Here is a 16,612-nt window from a genome sequence, read left to right on the forward strand (position 1 = left end):
ATCTCCCGTAGCCTACATCTTCGCTTCCTAATAGGTCGCCCAAAATGGTAAAAAAAAGTTTTAAACAAAGAAGATGGCCAATAAATCTAGATTTATTATTTTTCTAATAGGTTGTTTTAAGTTCATTCTGTGATAATATGTAAATTGAAAGAAAAATTTTAACCCAATTTGCAGAGTGACATTCTGTGTTCAAGCGTCTTATGCGAGATCCTCCAAGTCAAGCTTCTTCAGCGGTGGCATGAAACCAAACCACGTTGTCATCCGATTTCGCCTAGACACTACCAGTTATATTGATAGCATCTTACCATATCCTTTTATCGCATTACCAGTCCAATTTAGTGAATCATCTTCTGAACCCTCTCACGCATACGCTTGAAGATGGCCATGCTAAAGCCCTCCTCCTTGTCCTTTGGTCGATGCTGCTGCAGGAAAAGCCACACCGTCAGCATCACAACACAGCATGCGAGGACAATGGGCTGTAGTGTCTTGACACCCTTTGCCTGCGCAATGGCACCGACGGCAAACGGCAGAGCAGCTGAGCCAGAGCCTCCAACGGCCGTCGCGAATCCAATGGCACTGATATGCAGAGAGCGTGGCAAAACTGTAGTCATAAGTACCACTGCCGTAGGATAGATGGGTCCTATAACAGGATCAGTACAGGTACATATATGGGCATTATAGTAGGAAAAGGTCGACAAGAAAAGTCTACATACCCAGAATCATGCCCAGCAATGCAGATGCCACGGCGGTGACCACCATGTTGGGGACGAGCCAGAAAATCAGCTCAAAGACAATAGACAGCCCGAGATACAAGAGCATAGCCCGGAAGCCACCCAGCCGAGAGGTGACGAATCCCAAGACAAGTCGTCCTACAGTCATGCCGCCCCAGAATCCAGTTGCCGTGGCACTACCGGCAAGTGTAGAGGCGCCACGGACCTTTGTCATGAAGACGACAATCCAGCCACCAATGGACACCTCGGTACCGACATACAAGAAGATGAACAGAGAGAAGAACCAAGTGAGCTTGCTCTTGAGCGCTTCCCTCGTTCGTCCTGATGTGGTATCTTCGCCAGCCTTTTGGTGGGGATTCTCGCTCAGGTATACAGCGCCTGTCTGGGTCCAGAACGTCGAGGTGGATGCGCCGAATTCGAATAACGAGGCGCTGACCTATGCATCAACGCTGTCAGCCATGGACTAGAGCTCAATCAACGGCTCAACAAGTCAATATAGACTCTCGTACCATGATGTAATAGAATGTCCACCAACCACCGTGTCCCTGCGAGCTGATACTGGTAGCAATCAGGGGAGCTATCGTCGCTCCCAAAGCATAACAGGCCTGCAAGATGCCTGATACTTCATGCGAATTGGCCATGTTGCCAATCCAGGCACTCCAGGCAGCATCCACAAGGCCATTGCCGAAACCCACGAGGATATACATGACAATGAGGACAGGGAACGGCGGGTGGAACGAGATAACAAGATAGGGAACCAGGCGGAATACCGGGGCAATCATGCCTACACCTCGTTGGCCGAGACGGACATGCAGGGGACTGTTGACAAAGGCCGCCATGGTGTATCCGACGAATGGCGACAGGAAGATGAGCGACACAACGGTGTAGGTGAGGTTGTAATGAGTTTCCAACTAAAGTGGTTTATTAGCATGTTCATTTTAATTTGAGAGTGTAGCGTCGAGCGTTATACCTGAGGAACAAGAGCCTAGAGAGATCGGCAATGAGTATGTATATATGAGAAACATTATAACAAAATCAAGAGTCTCATCCACTTACACCATACGAGCCATCATTCATTCCCAAAACAAAAAAGGACCAAAAGGTTGCAAAGACACGATACTTGTTGATGGGCGGCGAGTTCCACTTCACCTTTGCCTCAAAGGCATCTTCCGGAGGCGTCGAAGCCTCGCGTGTGAGTGCAGGCTCAAGAATCGGGGCATTTTCAAACGGCTTCTCGGAGACACGGCTGCCTTTGAAGACCGCCTGGGGAGGGAAGACTTCGAGTGGAATGTCTTCGGTGGTTTGAAGAGTCTCTGTGGCTGTAGATGTAGCCATTGCAAAGGACGAGCGACTGCAGCAGGCTGGACTTGGCTGTTTTTGTTGCGAAACGTTATCTCAGAGACTCAACGATCCAGCAATGGCTCCTCCAGGGCCAAGGCTGATATTAATACTCTGCGATGGCAATGCCAGGTATCTTCTCCTGGCTCCAGTTTCAATGTGATGGGTATATGTGTTGCTCCAGCAAGTAACGGTGAATCGGGTATTTAGATGTTTAGCGCCCTCCCGGGATTACCCCATTCTGCTCACCGGCTACTAATTACCAAGCAGAGATGACTCCAGTTCGTTAGCGGCGCCTTCCAATGCAATGGAATTGACTGTGCTTCGTATTTTTTCACGTAACAGAGCAAAACTTGTCAAGATCAGATTCGCCAGACGCGGTCACAAGGGCAGGCCTTAATAAGAAACCCAGCACGTAATCGTGGTTTTAAGCTACGGACTAGTCAAGGGGGGCTAGCAGATGGAGATCAATGGCAAAAAACTGAGCATGAAGATTGGCTTTCATAGAATAGGCTTGTCAATGGACAGTTAACAAGATACATTTCCAGCCGGTTACTTTCTTGTAAAGTGATCAAGTTGCATCTAAACATACAATAAACATCATGTGAGCCGAGGCCCTGTCTGTATCTGCCGACGCCGTCACTGCATAAGATATTGATGAACCTAGCCGACCTTCGGGGAGTGTCGGGCAGTGCGAGCATCAGCCCAGAGCACGAGGCTGTGCTCGTTTTAAGCTTCCAAGAGTCATTCTTGATTCTGGGTTTTGTGGGGTGCATCTCCAACGGAGATCCATATTCCGTTGCGGAGCCCCGCCTCCGGCAGTCTGGAAAGCAATGAGAGGAGGGCTGTAGACGGATATACCGAAAAGAAGTTGTGCTAGAAGGATGATTGATGATTGTTTGGGTTTGTAATCTGAGAGAGAATAGTGTCTATCAAATTCTGTCTATATGTACATGTACTTTGTAGCGTCTAAGCGTTCGAGGTGTCTCGAGATAGGTGCCATGAAGAAAGGCCAAAACATTAGGCTTGTGTATTTGCAATTCCAATTCTATACTGCACATGGCATTTCAATTATTAATTTGGATACTTTGAATCATTGATGGGCAGCGATTTGTTGATTAACTGCTGCAGAGATTCTCCGTGGCTATCTTGTGCATCTCCCCAAGTTCAAGGGCACTGGTACTCTAGGAAATTGTATCTTCGGCCCAAGAAGCCAGCGGTGTGTTTGTAAGAAGGATTTTTAGGATTCTATTACTCAATATTAATCTTGATCTACGTTCTCACTGTTGGAGAACAAGCATCAGATCGATTCCCATCAGAGATGTTGCTCCCGCCTTCGCGTGACTCATACCGTTTAGAGACTGGAGCTAGTAATCTTCAAGAATGGTACATAAGGCACTTATGCAACGCCATCAAGGTGCATCCGTTCAACTTGTGCTAAAATTGAATGACATGTGTTACTAATTTACTTCGTGGCTACTATTAATTGTCTCTTAAATTGAACGACATTGGGGAACGGCTCTTATAATTTTACGCCATATCGCCAGCTCCATCGCCAAGTCGTGGAAATTAAAAGTTTGAGCCCCGTACAATAATCTTTAGCAGCACGAGGCATGTGGGGCCCCTATTTGTGGCTTTGTCCGCCCAGGGCGGTTTTAGGACACGAATTGGCGGATCTCAACCAATCAATCGCCCTGTGCGCAGAATCGCAACGCCAAAAAGCTTCAAAGTCGTTTTGCTACGTCGCCTCTTTTTCCACATCCTCGCGATTCGCCCGATCCAGCAACGCCCTGCCCTTTTCCAGCGCCCAGAGCCTCCAACGCCTTGCGCTCCGCTGCCTGGACCTCAGCCCAGTTTCCGTGCAGAGAGAGGCGAGCGCTGGTGCGGGAGGCCATGCCGCGCAGATGACCCCGGCAGCAACAGAGTTCCCCTATTTGCACGAAACAAGTTGAGTTTGCGCCTGCATCGACTAGAGATCCATCATGGGCGGCCTACTCTTACTCGTGGGCCTATGTGTAAGTCTGCATGCGCTGTACAGACTTTGAGGTTTCGTTGTGCTGACTTTGGGCGTTTCAGATTGTCATGGCAGTGGCGTACGCAAACACCTACACCGAAACGAGCATATCAAGTAATCATTTAGCTAACAGGAGCACAGTTCGTTTCTAGCCGGAGCCCTGCCATTGTCGATGACACTTTCACAATCACAGCTTCGTTTAATATCAAGCATTGGAGTTGGCGTGTTGGTTGGGACATCTCTTATCGTTATTATACCCGAGGGCATTGAAACCGCGGTTACGCCTGGAGAAGCCTCTCATCTTCACAAAGTGCGAAGTCTAGTGCGAAGATCGCCATGGGCCCTCGGAATCGAACCCCGAGATATCATCGAAACATTCCCCGTTGTGCGGACTGCCGCCGCTCGAGATGTGATACCAAGCAGCGACTTGGCTAGCATTTCACCACGAGTCCAAGTTTCACAGAGCTATCAAGCTATCAAAAGACAAAATGAAGAAGAAGAGCAGCCGCAGGAACCACCCCAGCCCGCCCCAGAGCAGGAAGAAGACGAACACAAAGAAGACGAAACGGAGCACGCGCACAGCCATGAGGTTCCAACGCTTGAAATTGGATTCTCCATGATTGCTGGCTTCATACTCATGTTCCTCATCGACCGACTTCCCAGACACGCCACAGAGAGCCTACGGTCTGGACCAGAGACCCACCATATGAGCCTGGATGACCTTGGAGGGGGCGATACGGCATCCATTGATGAGGAGGCGGACGGTTTCCTGAACTCGTTGGCGCCAAGCCCTCGAAAAGCGCGGAGCTTGGCAACAACTACCGGATTGGTGATCCACGCCGCAGCCGACGGTATCGCCATGGGAGCATCAGCAACATCATCCAATATGCGACTGGGCTTCGTCATCTTTATTGCCATCATGATCCACAAGGCCCCCGCCGCCTTTGGTTTGACTTCAGTGTTGCTGAAGCAAGGACTGTCAAAACGGGCAGCTCGGGGTCACTTGGTGATATTCAGCTTGGCCGCACCCGTTGGTGCTGTTTCAACATGGATCATGATCACGCTGCTTGGTGGTGATCACTTGCAGGGAAACTCGGGCCAATGGTGGACAGGCATGCTGTTGCTATTCTCAGGAGGAACGTTCTTGTAAGTTGACATCGTCATGGTCTCTTGGGTTGAATAATCCCAGTGAACTGACTAACGTTATATACAGATACGTTGCAATGCAAGCTATGCAGGAGGACGGCAGTAGTCACAGCCACGAGCACGGCTCCGGCGCGAACGGCTACTCGGATGCAAACTCTGCACATCAGCGAAAGTCAAAGGGCCCCCAGATGCGAGATACGATTGCCACGGTTGTGGGCATGGGGATTCCACTTCTTGCGCAACTGGGTCACTAGAGGTTTCGCTGGATATCTGCGTTTTTACATACAGACATGTATATGTACTGGATATCAAAAGAGATCCAGCAGAAAGGAAATGGTTCAGTTATTTCTTTCTTATTATTTCTTTCTTATTATAAAAATGCATTTACTACGGGAAGATTTGCTACATATGTAGACGGATTTGCGAATAGTTATAGAGTTATCATGTCGAACGGTTGACATTGTTGGTTGCTTTGATGGCTTATCATGCGCAGCACATCATTTTATAGAGCACGATAGATGTCTGGCATAGCTTGGCAGGGACAAAAGCATTGGTACTTGTAATTGAATCATTTGACTACTACTTCTATTGCATCTACCATCTCTGATGCATCTACTCTTGTGTGCATTTTGGCTATGGTATCTAGGCATGCACGCATATCAGATGCAGTGATGGCCAACTAGCAAATGCACGCATCACGCCACCCATTAAAGCTACAACTGAAGCATCATGGCGCCAGAATCGGATTAATGCCCAACAACGGGTCGATGCAGCATACCCAGCAGTCCAGATTGGCTCAGCGGGAACTGACGTAGCACAAAAAAAGGAACAGTGCTAGGTATCCGAAGTAGTGCTTTAATACCTACTATTTTTAATCAACTTTTAGATGCGCCACAGGTAACGTTGTGAGAAGAGAGGGGATCTCCGATTTCTGTAACCCGATGGGAATCAAGGTGAAACAAGCTTTGACGAGGAAGGATCCCTTGCGAAACAAAGCGATTTTCTTTTTTCAAAAACTTGCAAACGCGATCGGAAGCCCCGTTCTTTCCAAGGGCGCCATTTTAAAGGCCGATGCCGATATTGACGATGATTGAGCATCATTACTGGCATGTCCCAAAATAAATGAATGGATGGTTTAGCATTGCAGGTGCAGGCCGCTACAAGTAAAACGACGCCACGTTAGATGGAGACGGAGATGGAGAATGCAGTCCCCATGTATGTACGTGGTGCCACTGCTTGGGGATATCGGATTTGTCAGACCAAGGCCAAGGGTGCAGTAGGGCATCCAATACTGCGCCTCCCGCTTTATTGATGGCTTTTGGTCAAGGAATGCATGCTCTAATAGGCAGAAAATCACAACATCTTCAGTAGAGCAAGAATTGGGCATACGCACATTAGTACTAAGGCATACTGCGCAACCATGGACGCAGGACGCAGCGGTCAGATGAGGCCACTGCTGCGTGTGTTTAGGCATGTATGTATGTACTTGCGTATTGATATCTGCAGCCGTGAGTCGCATGTATACAATGAGCTTCCTAAAACAAAGGTTCAATGTTGTACCTCTGCCGAGCGACATGGCCAGTCAATTTTCTCCCTGATAGTATGGACAGCATTCCAGCGTGATTGCGGGCCGGAATGAAAAAAAAAAAACTAGACTGACTAGACGGTCGAAGCTTTTGTTCTGAGAAACACAGTAAGCACCGGCTGCCCCTTGAATATGACGATCGGCCGAGATCCAGCCGCTTGCGAGGGATGTACAAGTAGCTTTTTGCGAAACGCAAGTAAGTTGATGCTAATTCTCAGCTTGCCTATCTTTTTAAACTTTTCAGCCAAGTTGAGAATGGAAATCCGATAGTCTGCAGCTGTCTGTTAGTAATGCCACTTACACGCCATCTCAGCTCTGCCCTGTGTGGTATTCGCAGTCCAGCCAGTAGAGAGCATACACATCACAAATGCGCGCAATGCGGAGAGCAATAGTTGGTATAATTTACCATGTACAACATTCTGGTCTGGTGATCAGATTTTGGGTTGCGCGCCGCTTATGTAGTATCAGCAACAGGCTCGGCACTGACTGAGTGCCCCATGCATGAAGCATCCATCTTGTGTCCTTTGAGGCCTGACGCGGAGAGGGGCTCGGTGGGACCAGGTCCGATACACGACGCATCAAGAAAAGCCTCCTTGCTCAGCGCCGTTGTACAAGCAAGCCGCGGTGGCTCTGGTGCTGATGCCGGGTACTCCGTAGCGCCAAAGCTGCTGCGCCGTCAGTGCAGCGTCAAGGCGGCTGCTGCAAGGGCATCCAGTTCCAAGTCCCCCGCCTGCCAGAGCCAGTCAGTTGAGGCGCCGCATGCGGGCTCGCAGCCGCTGTCTCAAGGGCCACAGTGCCGCTGGGGGGGCGTCCAGGCTAGCAAGTACCGCTACCTCGACTTCGTATACCTCTGATCACCAACAAGCAAATTCAAACACTCAAACGGTGTTAGTGACGCCTCAGTTCCCTTCTGCTGATGGCAATGTACCAAGGCCCCCCCCCAGGCGCCCCTCCTGTGGCTCCGGCATCTCCATCTCCAGAGCAGCGCCTGACGAGGCGGATCGCAGCGCACGCAGGTGGACACCCAGCGCCAGGGGGCTGTTGCGTGCTGGCGGCGGCTGTTAGCGAGCTGCGTACCGCGCCTCCAGCACGTCGCGGTGGCGCCCGGCTGATCGGTACGCGGCGCACTAATACGGCACTACGACGGCACACCATGCGGACACCACGCCCAGGTACCTGCGACCGCCTGACAAGATTGAAACGATCAACTGCTCGCACGCTCGTGCCGCTGCACGCCTCGCCAGCCTGGTGCCCGCCAGCGCCGGTACGTACCTGCACAGTAGCGCCGGCAAGGGGCGGTACCGGTGCTGTACGCGCAGCGTCGCAGTGCCGCCCCGCGCGTCGCAAGTACACGCCCGTACTCCACGACAACGACCCTGCCCAGTCCGCTCCAGCTTTGGTCTCCAGCAGACCCTCAGCGCCAAGCGGCACCCGCTTTCCTCCATTTCCAGCGCTGCTCCTCCTCGCACTCCCGCTCACCTCGCTGACCGATTGCCCTGAATCGCCATCACGCTGGCCTCGACTGACTGACGACAACTTCGCCCCGACAAGCCCAGCCGCTCCTCGCTCGCCCGCCTCCACGACTCGGCGCCTTCAGCCAAACCACAGCCAACGGCGCGCGCCTCGTCCCCGGCTCTTCCTGCCCGAAACACCAGATACGGAGCCTGCCGAAGCAGATCAGGAACCAGGGATTTGCTCCCCTTCGAGGCGGTCGACCAGTGAACCCACCAATCCATCTCATCCATCATCCCTTCGATATCCGGCGCCGCCAGTCACTGCTCCGTCATCCAGCCCGCAGCCGCAACACCAGCACCAGGGAGTCGCCCGAAACGCGCGACACGTCTTTGACGGTTCTCATTCGCCCTTGTTCACCGGCAGCTTCCACTCGCTTCATCCCCCCCATTTTGGACTTTTTTGGACCTTCTGGGCCGCCTCTTGCAGCACCGTTTAGGAGGTCGACCCATGTCCTGATCTACCGGTATGCTTACTCTTCTTTTTCCCTTCTCTTCTACTGCTCTTCTGGATTCTTTTCCTTTCACTTTTATTTGCCCATCCTCCCTCCAGAATCCTCCCTGATCCAGTACCCTTTGACGTTGGCTGTGCTACTTTGGATTTAATTTACCAATAATGCGTCCTTGAATACCTCAGCAACAAGGACAGCAATCACTTTATCCAACACACCTCATTCCCGGCAGGAGAAAGCATCAGCGTGCATATATGTAGTCAAACAAAGGCATCTATAAGCTAATATTCGCCCATCATCAGGCTCGACCAGGCCAGGGCCCTCTTTTTGTTCCTTTTTTTATTTTCTTAACTCGATATTTGTCATACGTCCCCGACCCTTCTTGCTCATCAAAACCTTGTCGAGCCCGCGACTATTTTAATATTCCACTTTGATATTCGCATATTTCTCTCAACGTCTTCTTTCAGCAATCATATCGCCTGGGCGAACATGGCTGGCTTTAACAGACCAATGAGCTTTTCCGAGAGGAGAGGAAGTTTGCTGAGTGAAGAGTTGACACTCAATACAAACAACTCGCTACTACACCAGAGAGTCGAGAAACTGCCGCAGCAGAGTCGCCAGATGAGAGGGCCGCCTACGCCTAACATGCCAACGCCGGCAGCTGATTTCGATCAACAGCTGACGGGGTCGGCTCCCGATCCGCCAACTCCAGCCGCGTCTCCTGGACCTGCGCACTGCCAGCCAGACTGGAGCAATGCTGCCGACGACGAAGACTTCTTCCTGGCCAAGGTCCGACAGCATTTTCAGAATTCTTCCGGTCCTCAGCGGACCAGAATCCTGGCTGATCTGTTGAATCTCTGCACGAGCCAACAGCTTAGCTTTGTTCACCAATTTGTCAGCCCGTTGTTGAAAAAGGACCCGTTTACCAGTCTTCCAGACGAGCTATGTTTACGGGTACGAATCTGCGCACACAGTGCTCTGCTTTTGTTTTCGGTTGTCTTTTTACCTCCTGCTGACGAATTATACAGATATTGTCATTCATTGACGATCCCAAAGTCCTGGCGCGATCGTCGCAAGTCTCAAAGCGTTGGCGAGATCTCCTGAGCGATGACATGACGTGGAAGAACCTTTGCGAGAAGCACGATTATGGTCGCCGAATGTCCGAGGTCTCGCCCTCGGCGCCAATCATGACGACGCGATCCTCGGCCTACGCTGTAGATGTCGATAGCGAAATGTCCAGTAGTTTCCCGGGAGCCTTCCCCTTCACATCGCACGCCTCTAATGCGATGAGTTTCGAGAGCAGGAGGCCCAAGATACGTTCATACAAGTCTCACTTCAAGCAGAGATACCTGGTGGAAGCGGCTTGGAGATCTGGCGGCACAAGCATCAGCCGCAACATCACACAAGAAGGAGGCGTGGTTACCAGTTTGCATTTGACGCAAAAGTACATTATTGTCGCACTCGACAACGCCAAAATTCACGTTTTCGACACAGATGGCAACTCCATGAGGACTTTACAGGGTCATGTTATGGGAGTCTGGGCCATGGTGCCCTGGGGGGACACCATGGTCAGCGGTGGATGCGATCGCGATGTGCGCGTGTGGGACTTGAAGACTGGGTAAGTCGGGCATCTGCAAATCGTACCTGCTTCTACCCTTATCTCCCCCTTTACTAATCCAACGATAGTGCCTGTTTACACACATTGCGAGGTCACACATCGACCGTTCGATGCCTGAAGATGGCCGATGCTAATACCGCCATTTCTGGTTCTCGAGATACAACGCTGCGCATCTGGGATATCCGCACCGGTCTATGCAAGAACGTCCTTGTCGGACACCAGTCAAGTGTACGGTGCCTAGAGATCAAGGGCGACATTGTAGTATCCGGAAGCTACGATACGTTTGCCAGAGTCTGGAGCATCTCCGAGGGACGATGCTTGCAGACACTGCAAGGACATTTTAGCCAGATTTATGCTATTGCATTTGACGGCAAGAGGGTGGCGACTGGGAGCTTGGATACTAACGTTCGAGTCTGGGACCCCATGACTGGGTAAGTTTCTCGTGCTATTGCCCCCCCTTGTGACTTGCGCCGCGTCGCTAACCAAATTCTTCTCCCTTGCAGAGAATGCCTTGCCATTCTCCAGGGCCATACATCTCTTGTCGGGCAGCTGCAGATGAGAGGCGATACTCTAGTGACGGGTGGCTCTGACGGTTCAGTCAGAGTCTGGTCTCTAGAAAAGATGTGCCCTATCCATCGCCTTGCTGCCCATGACAATAGCGTCACAAGCTTGCAATTCGACGATACTCGAGTTGTTAGCGGAGGAAGCGACGGCCGAGTTAAGATTTGGGATCTCAAGACAGGCCACCTGGTGCGCGAGCTGATTGCTCAATGCGAAGCGGTTTGGCGCGTTGCTTTTGAGGATGAGAAGTGTGTCGCATTGACACTGAGGCAAGGTCGCACAGTAATGGAGGTATGTCTACTATCCACGCTCCACATGAAATCCTCCCCCTCCTCTTCATCTTACATCGGCGGAACTAATTTGGACATAGGTTTGGTCATTCTCTCCTCCTGAAGAGATGCTTTATGATCGCCCTTTTTCGCTTCAGCAGCGCGTCCTCGAAGACGACCCCGACCGCCCAATGAGCGCCATGGCGTTTGATTACCGGGGCAGCGATGTGTCAATGGCTGGCCTGGGTCGAGAGGCTTCTCAAGACTTGAGTATGGTGGACGCTGGCCCGTCGACAGCTCCGCTCCAAGGAGGCAACATGACTTTTTTCCACGAAAATTAAGCAGTGAATATCCCCTATACGGTTTGTTTTAATGCGACCTGATTCGGCTGGCGCAATGATGGGAGCTGTTTTTTTTTTTTTTTTTGCTCTTACAGTGAAAGAGAAGAAGTTGGAATCAAGCAGGATTCGAATAATGACGGAGTCAAGTTGTTTGAGCGGCTGGCTCGCCCGCTTTGACTTTTATATACATGGCGCGCGGTTCAGGTTATAGATCGCGGCGTGGATCTTGTGGGAAGCATATTTCATGGCGTTGCTGCATCATTTTGGAACTTCGTGTATAGCTGGAAGAAATCGCATCACATATGGGCATGACGATGGGGATGTTTATCAATTTGAAAACGACAGGGTCGTGGAGCTTTATTTCTTTTTTTTTCTCTTTTTATGCTGCAGAAGATTGGTTTTTGATATTTTTCTTACAAGATGCGCCAGCATGGCCGGAATTCTGGGCGTCTATAGTAGCTCTAGCGATAATACCAGTGAATATAGGATTAGGTAGAGGTAGGCTCGATGCGACAAGTGATGCGACAAGGAGGGAGAGGGCCAATTATATCTTCATAGCCTCTCTAGATTAGAATAATCATACCCATCTATCCAATTTTGAACTGCACATTAAATGGCGTTTTGCCAAGATGGATTTCGTCAAGCTGGTAGATTTGAGTGGATACTGAGAGTCGTACCTACCTTGGCAAGCTTGGTAGCCACATGGCGAAGAAGCGTCATTGACGTCATTATTGGAAAAGAAGGGACCTTTGGCACGGCAGAAGGTGAAGCTTTGGTCAATTGCGTCACAATGGCATAATATTGAAAGAAGTTTGTTTTCGATTTCGATTTCTCGATTTGAAATTTAAAGTTGAATATATATATCAACCTGCCTATCTGCCAATTCATCTGCCAATTCATCTACCCATCTACCTACCAACCACATAACCACCTACCTCTCTCTCTATCTCTCTCTCTCCAACAAACTCCGTTTTGCCCATTTCAGTCTTTCTCTAGATCCATTGCAGATTCACATCTCCAAAATGATTTCCACAAGATCAGCAGCCAGACTACCACTGTCTCAGGGCAGCAGACTTGCTCTACGCGTTCCGAAGCGCCAACCCGTTCGTTTCCAGTCCACCTCATCTACATCTTCATCGTCATCAGCCGCAGCAGAAGGCAGTGGCTCGCTTGGAGCCGGAATCATTGGCGGCGTGGCTGGAGCAGCGATTTTCTACGGAATTTACTCCTTCACACCTGCTGGTCGGACGGCTAGCAAGCTCAACAAGGCCGTGAAAGAGGCTGAGAAGAAGTACCAAGAAGCTGCGAAGAAGCTGCAGGCGAACGCTCCGAGCTCTTCAGAGGCCGTCGATTACATCAAGCAGTTTGCCTATACCTACGTTGGATGGATTCCCGGCGGTCGTGGCTTCGTGGATACGGCATTCAAGGATTGGGAGACTGTGAGAAAGGAACACGCTGAGGAGGCGGATAAGATTGTCAACGATGCGTATAAGAAGTTTCAGGACATTTCCAAGTCGGGCCTGAGTCTCGAGACTGCGTCGCGTGCCTTTGACGCTCTTGCGGATCTGGCAAAGCAGATTGCTAATCTTACGGGAGATGCTCTCTCGGACGTGATTGACAACCATCCTCAGCTGAAGGAGAAGCTTGGAGGCAATGTCGACCAGCTGAAGCAAATGGGCGAGCAGTACGGCCCGGAGGCGAAGAAGCAAGTGGACGAGACTTGGGGCCAAGTCAAGGACATTTTTGCCGGAGGATTCAGCGCTGCAAGCGTGGCCAAGGCAAAGCAGCTCATTGAGGAAAAGACGAAGCAGGTGCAGAAGCTCGGCGACGAAGCGTGGAAGAAGGGCTTGGAAGAAGCGAAACCGCTCCTAGACAAGAGCCCCAAGGTCAAGGAACTGGTGGAGAAGAATGCCGACGTTTTGAAAAAGGGCCAGATCAAGGAGGTCTTTGACAAGGTGCGCGATGCGGTCAAGTCGGGAGACTTGGGCGATTTGGAAAAGTACGTCAAGCAGGCCAAGGAGAAGATTGGCGACAAGGCCGACGAGGCCGGATGGGGATCTTTGAACCAGTATTTGGACAAGGTGCCCCAGGGTAGTGAGATCTTGAGCAAGTTGGAGGAGATGGGACGGATTGCGCAGGAGCATAAGGAGGATGGGGAGAAGTTGCTGAAGGAGACAATGGGCGATATTCAAAAAGTGTTGGAGGAGAAGAGCAAGAAGGCAAAGGAGATTGTTGATTCTGAGAAGAAGAAGAAGGATTGATTCATGGTCGCCTCTTTTGCTCAAGTCCTATATCATGATGGGATTTGACGAGTGTCGCTATGAAGAATCGACGCTTTATACTCTTGGGGTTGATGGATTGTCTCGCAGATGGTGAACAGAACCTGCGATATATCTTGAGATGATAAACATGAAGCTGTATTCTACTATCCAATCCGAGTGGCTGTAATCAGGATGGAGTGCTTCACAATGCATAGGTTACATGGTCATTGTAATATTACTTTTTCACGAGCAAGGGGACTGACTCATCTATTAACTCGGGCCAAGCATATCGCACGATACTTGAATTTCATGGCATTGCAACTACTATTACTAATGCTAAAATTCCTTGCAAGTTGATTCTATAAAGATCTTTCCTGATAAGTAATTTCCATATAGTTGAGCAAAGCAGTAGCGGTGAGATTGTTTCCAGAGAATAGTTCATTTAACTTGTATAGCAAAGGAAGTGTCAACGATATATAGAGCTAGTACATGCTTAGCCTGCTGCGACCCTACTAACCCACAGCGAGCGAAACGCTGCGTTTAGCCTGCTGATCCCTGGTCAAGACGAGACAAAGACGCACGTTGCGCATTCCCGGGATAAGAGTGGATGACCTCTTGTGAAATGTAACCACAAGCTTCGTCTCTTCACATGGAAATAGCAATGGCTCTCGGCCGATCATTTTACGGCTACGACTCCGGTTGGTCTGATGATCAACTTCGGTGGATGGCAGTTGCGAGCTGCATCCTCCCCTTATCGCTTGTTGATACGACCCAACTCAACGCTCTGAGTAGCTCCTTTAGGAAACTCTTATTCCATGAATATGGCCCGGTGATAAGGAGGCGGCTCCCAACAGGCCGAAGCTTCTTTTCGAGGGATCGTAAACCTGGAAGGCCCGATCTCGTGGGATTCGGTTCTTAAAGGAGCGAGGGTCGGAAGTTTAAACACTTTTTTTCCTTTGTTTTTTTCTTTTGTGCTAAGCGAATAGGTATCATCGACCAGCATAGAAGGGAAACAAGAATGATATTATCGACTTTGGTATTGCTGTTGTTGGCGGAGCCGTCTTGGCAGAGCCCCTTGAAGACGCAGAATAAAGAAAAGCGTGCGTTGAGACCGCTTAGTTTTACCAGGAATGGGACTTTTCAGATATCCATCTTTGAGGATCTTCACTTTGGAGAGAGTGAGTTTACTGCCATGTTGTGCGATACTCGAGTGATGTAGCTAATCACTGCTCAAAGATGCGTGGGATACGTGGGGACCTCAGCAGGATATCAACTCGGTTGTGGTTATCAACAAGATCCTCGATCGCAAGTCTCCCGATCTTGTCGTCTTGAATGGCGATCTCATCACTGGAGAAAACACCTTTCTTGAGAATAGCACGGTGTATGTCGACCAGATTGTCCAGCCTCTTGTTCAACGGGGCCTGACTTGGGCGTCGACATATGGCAACCATGATCACAACTTCAACATATCCGGCGAGGGCATCTTGGCGCGAGAGCATCTCTGGCCGAATGCCCGCACCACCAGCATGGTCCCTGGCCCAAATGCTGGCGTTACCAACTACTACTTGCCGGTATATGCGGCGGGGTGCAATGAGATAAATTGCGCCCCTGAACTCTTGCTCTGGTTCTTTGATAGTCGCGGTGGCGTCTACTTTCGAGAGCTCAACTCTGACGGAAACCAGGTTGGCCAGCCAGACTGGGTTGATACCAGTGTTGTGGATTGGTTTCAGCAGACTAATCAACGATTCATGTCAAAGTATAGACGGGTCATTCCATCGCTGGCCTTTGTGCACATTCCCACATACGCTTCACAAGCTCTGCAGGTAGAGAATGGACAAACTAGTGTTAACCCACATTACCAGCCGGGTGTCAATGACGATTATCCAGTTGCTACTCAAGCACAGGGATGGTGCCCTGATGGGAGTGACGATGGGACGTGCGTATATGGCGGACAAGACGTCCCTTTTATGCAAGCCATTACTTCCACGCCCGGCTTGATGGCAGTGTTCTCAGGCCATGATCACGGCGCTACTTGGTGTTATAAATGGGACAGTCTGGTCCCAGGAATGACGGTTGAGGGTACAGGAGTCAACCTCTGCTTCGGACAGCATTCCGGATACGGAGGTTATGGCAACTGGATCCGCGGGTCACGACAGGTCCAAGTTGACCTGAGGGCTCTTCGCAGCGCCTCGTGGGAGGCAGAGACGTGGATCAGGCTGGAGAGCGGCGATGTTGTGGGCTCTGTGTCACTGAATGCGACTTATGGGAGTGACTGGTATCCTGCCACTCCAGACAATATGACTTATTGTCCGACTTGCAACTACTCCATCATTACTCCGGGGCCGGGATCAGGGGCCCTCCAGAAGAAGGTCGTTGAGAAGAAGAAGCTCCACATACGCCACCAGCTTTGAGCTATGGAGTCAGGTGCCGAATGTTGAGAGTTGGAACAGTATTTGATTCAAGGCGATTTTTGTTTAGAATGTATCGTGTAAACGGGGTCTTTTAACTATATTCGTAACAGCTCGAGTGAATATATATTCTTTGAACGCGGCTGACTTGTGCTTTGTTCCGCGGGGCTAGTAAATGGAAAGGAGAAGAGTCCTTGCTTGAAGTGGGATCAGAGATGTTCTTTGTTATGTGATGTGGTCCTATTGAACACGAATATAGATGTTGCTCTGTGTAAATATTGCTTTTAGTGTACTTTTCTCTCCTGGAAATGCAAGTCAGTTGATACTCTACGTTGTATGACAGGACATCCGTGTTGGTTAAAATCCAAGATGAGTCT

General features: G+C 50.2%; 6 protein-coding genes across 6 annotated transcripts; 5 read left to right on the plus strand and 1 right to left on the minus strand.

The window, feature by feature from the left end:
• Positions 1–74: 74 nt before the first annotated feature.
• On the minus strand, positions 75–2,454 carry TrAtP1_013375 (uncharacterized protein). Its single transcript, XM_014088455.2, has 5 exons — positions 1,788–2,454; positions 1,702–1,716; positions 1,241–1,642; positions 714–1,167; positions 75–640 (listed from the first exon to the last, which is right to left on the minus strand). The coding sequence occupies exons 1-5, from the start codon at positions 2,064–2,066 to the stop codon at positions 336–338; spliced, it is 1,455 nt and encodes a 484-aa protein (XP_013943930.1). The 5' UTR covers positions 2,067–2,454; the 3' UTR covers positions 75–335.
• Positions 2,455–3,525: 1,071 nt separating this feature from the next.
• Positions 3,526–5,838, plus strand: TrAtP1_012705 (uncharacterized protein). Its single transcript, XM_014088456.2, has 4 exons — positions 3,526–4,084; positions 4,146–4,162; positions 4,225–5,229; positions 5,297–5,838. The coding sequence occupies exons 1-4, from the start codon at positions 4,052–4,054 to the stop codon at positions 5,481–5,483; spliced, it is 1,242 nt and encodes a 413-aa protein (XP_013943931.1). The 5' UTR covers positions 3,526–4,051; the 3' UTR covers positions 5,484–5,838.
• Positions 5,839–7,967: 2,129 nt separating this feature from the next.
• Positions 7,968–8,765, plus strand: TrAtP1_012706 (uncharacterized protein; the record flags this gene model as incomplete). Its single annotated transcript, XM_066115647.1, has 1 exon — positions 7,968–8,765. The coding sequence occupies one exon, from the start codon at positions 7,968–7,970 to the stop codon at positions 8,763–8,765; it is 798 nt and encodes a 265-aa protein (XP_065971746.1).
• A 501-nt stretch (positions 8,766–9,266) lies between these two features.
• On the plus strand, positions 9,267–11,566 carry TrAtP1_012707 (uncharacterized protein; the record flags this gene model as incomplete). The annotated part of the gene is made up of 5 exons (XM_014088457.2): positions 9,267–9,731; positions 9,806–10,395; positions 10,464–10,826; positions 10,899–11,247; positions 11,327–11,566. 5 exons carry the CDS (start codon positions 9,267–9,269, stop codon positions 11,564–11,566), a joined length of 2,007 nt encoding a protein of 668 aa, XP_013943932.2.
• An 858-nt stretch (positions 11,567–12,424) lies between these two features.
• TrAtP1_012708 (uncharacterized protein) lies at positions 12,425–14,165 on the plus strand. Its single transcript, XM_066115648.1, has one exon. The coding sequence runs from the start codon at positions 12,589–12,591 to the stop codon at positions 13,825–13,827; it is 1,239 nt and encodes a 412-aa protein (XP_065971747.1). The 5' UTR covers positions 12,425–12,588; the 3' UTR covers positions 13,828–14,165.
• A 570-nt stretch (positions 14,166–14,735) lies between these two features.
• On the plus strand, positions 14,736–16,356 carry TrAtP1_012709 (uncharacterized protein). Its single transcript, XM_014088459.2, has 2 exons — positions 14,736–15,005; positions 15,064–16,356. The coding sequence occupies exons 1-2, from the start codon at positions 14,846–14,848 to the stop codon at positions 16,236–16,238; spliced, it is 1,335 nt and encodes a 444-aa protein (XP_013943934.2). The 5' UTR covers positions 14,736–14,845; the 3' UTR covers positions 16,239–16,356.
• The last annotated feature ends 256 nt before the right edge of the window (positions 16,357–16,612 follow it).

Source organism: Trichoderma atroviride, chromosome 7, assembly GCF_020647795.1.
Source record: "Trichoderma atroviride chromosome 7, complete sequence".
NCBI lineage: Eukaryota > Fungi > Ascomycota > Sordariomycetes > Hypocreales > Hypocreaceae > Trichoderma > Trichoderma atroviride.

Bases quoted from the DNA above. Each gene is read 5' to 3' on its own strand.
- TrAtP1_013375 (XM_014088455.2), bottom strand. From the start codon at position 2,066: ATGGCTACATCTACAGCCACAGAGACTCTTCAAACCACCGAAGACATT. The intron at 1,168-1,240 runs GTACGAGAGTCT...GTTGATGCATAG, and splicing joins GGACATTCTATTACATCATG to GTCAGCGCCTCGTTATTCGA. The intron at 641-713 runs GTATGTAGACTT...ATCCTGTTATAG, and splicing joins ATTGCTGGGCATGATTCTGG to GACCCATCTATCCTACGGCA.
- TrAtP1_012705 (XM_014088456.2), top strand. From the start codon at position 4,052: ATGGGCGGCCTACTCTTACTCGTGGGCCTATGT. The intron at 5,230-5,296 runs GTAAGTTGACAT...CGTTATATACAG, and splicing joins TTCTCAGGAGGAACGTTCTT to ATACGTTGCAATGCAAGCTA.
- TrAtP1_012708 (XM_066115648.1), top strand. From the start codon at position 12,589: ATGATTTCCACAAGATCAGCAGCCAGACTACCACTGTCTCAGGGCAGC.
- TrAtP1_012709 (XM_014088459.2), top strand. From the start codon at position 14,846: ATGATATTATCGACTTTGGTATTGCTGTTGTTGGCGGAGCCGTCTTGG. The intron at 15,006-15,063 runs GTGAGTTTACTG...CACTGCTCAAAG, and splicing joins GGATCTTCACTTTGGAGAGA to ATGCGTGGGATACGTGGGGA.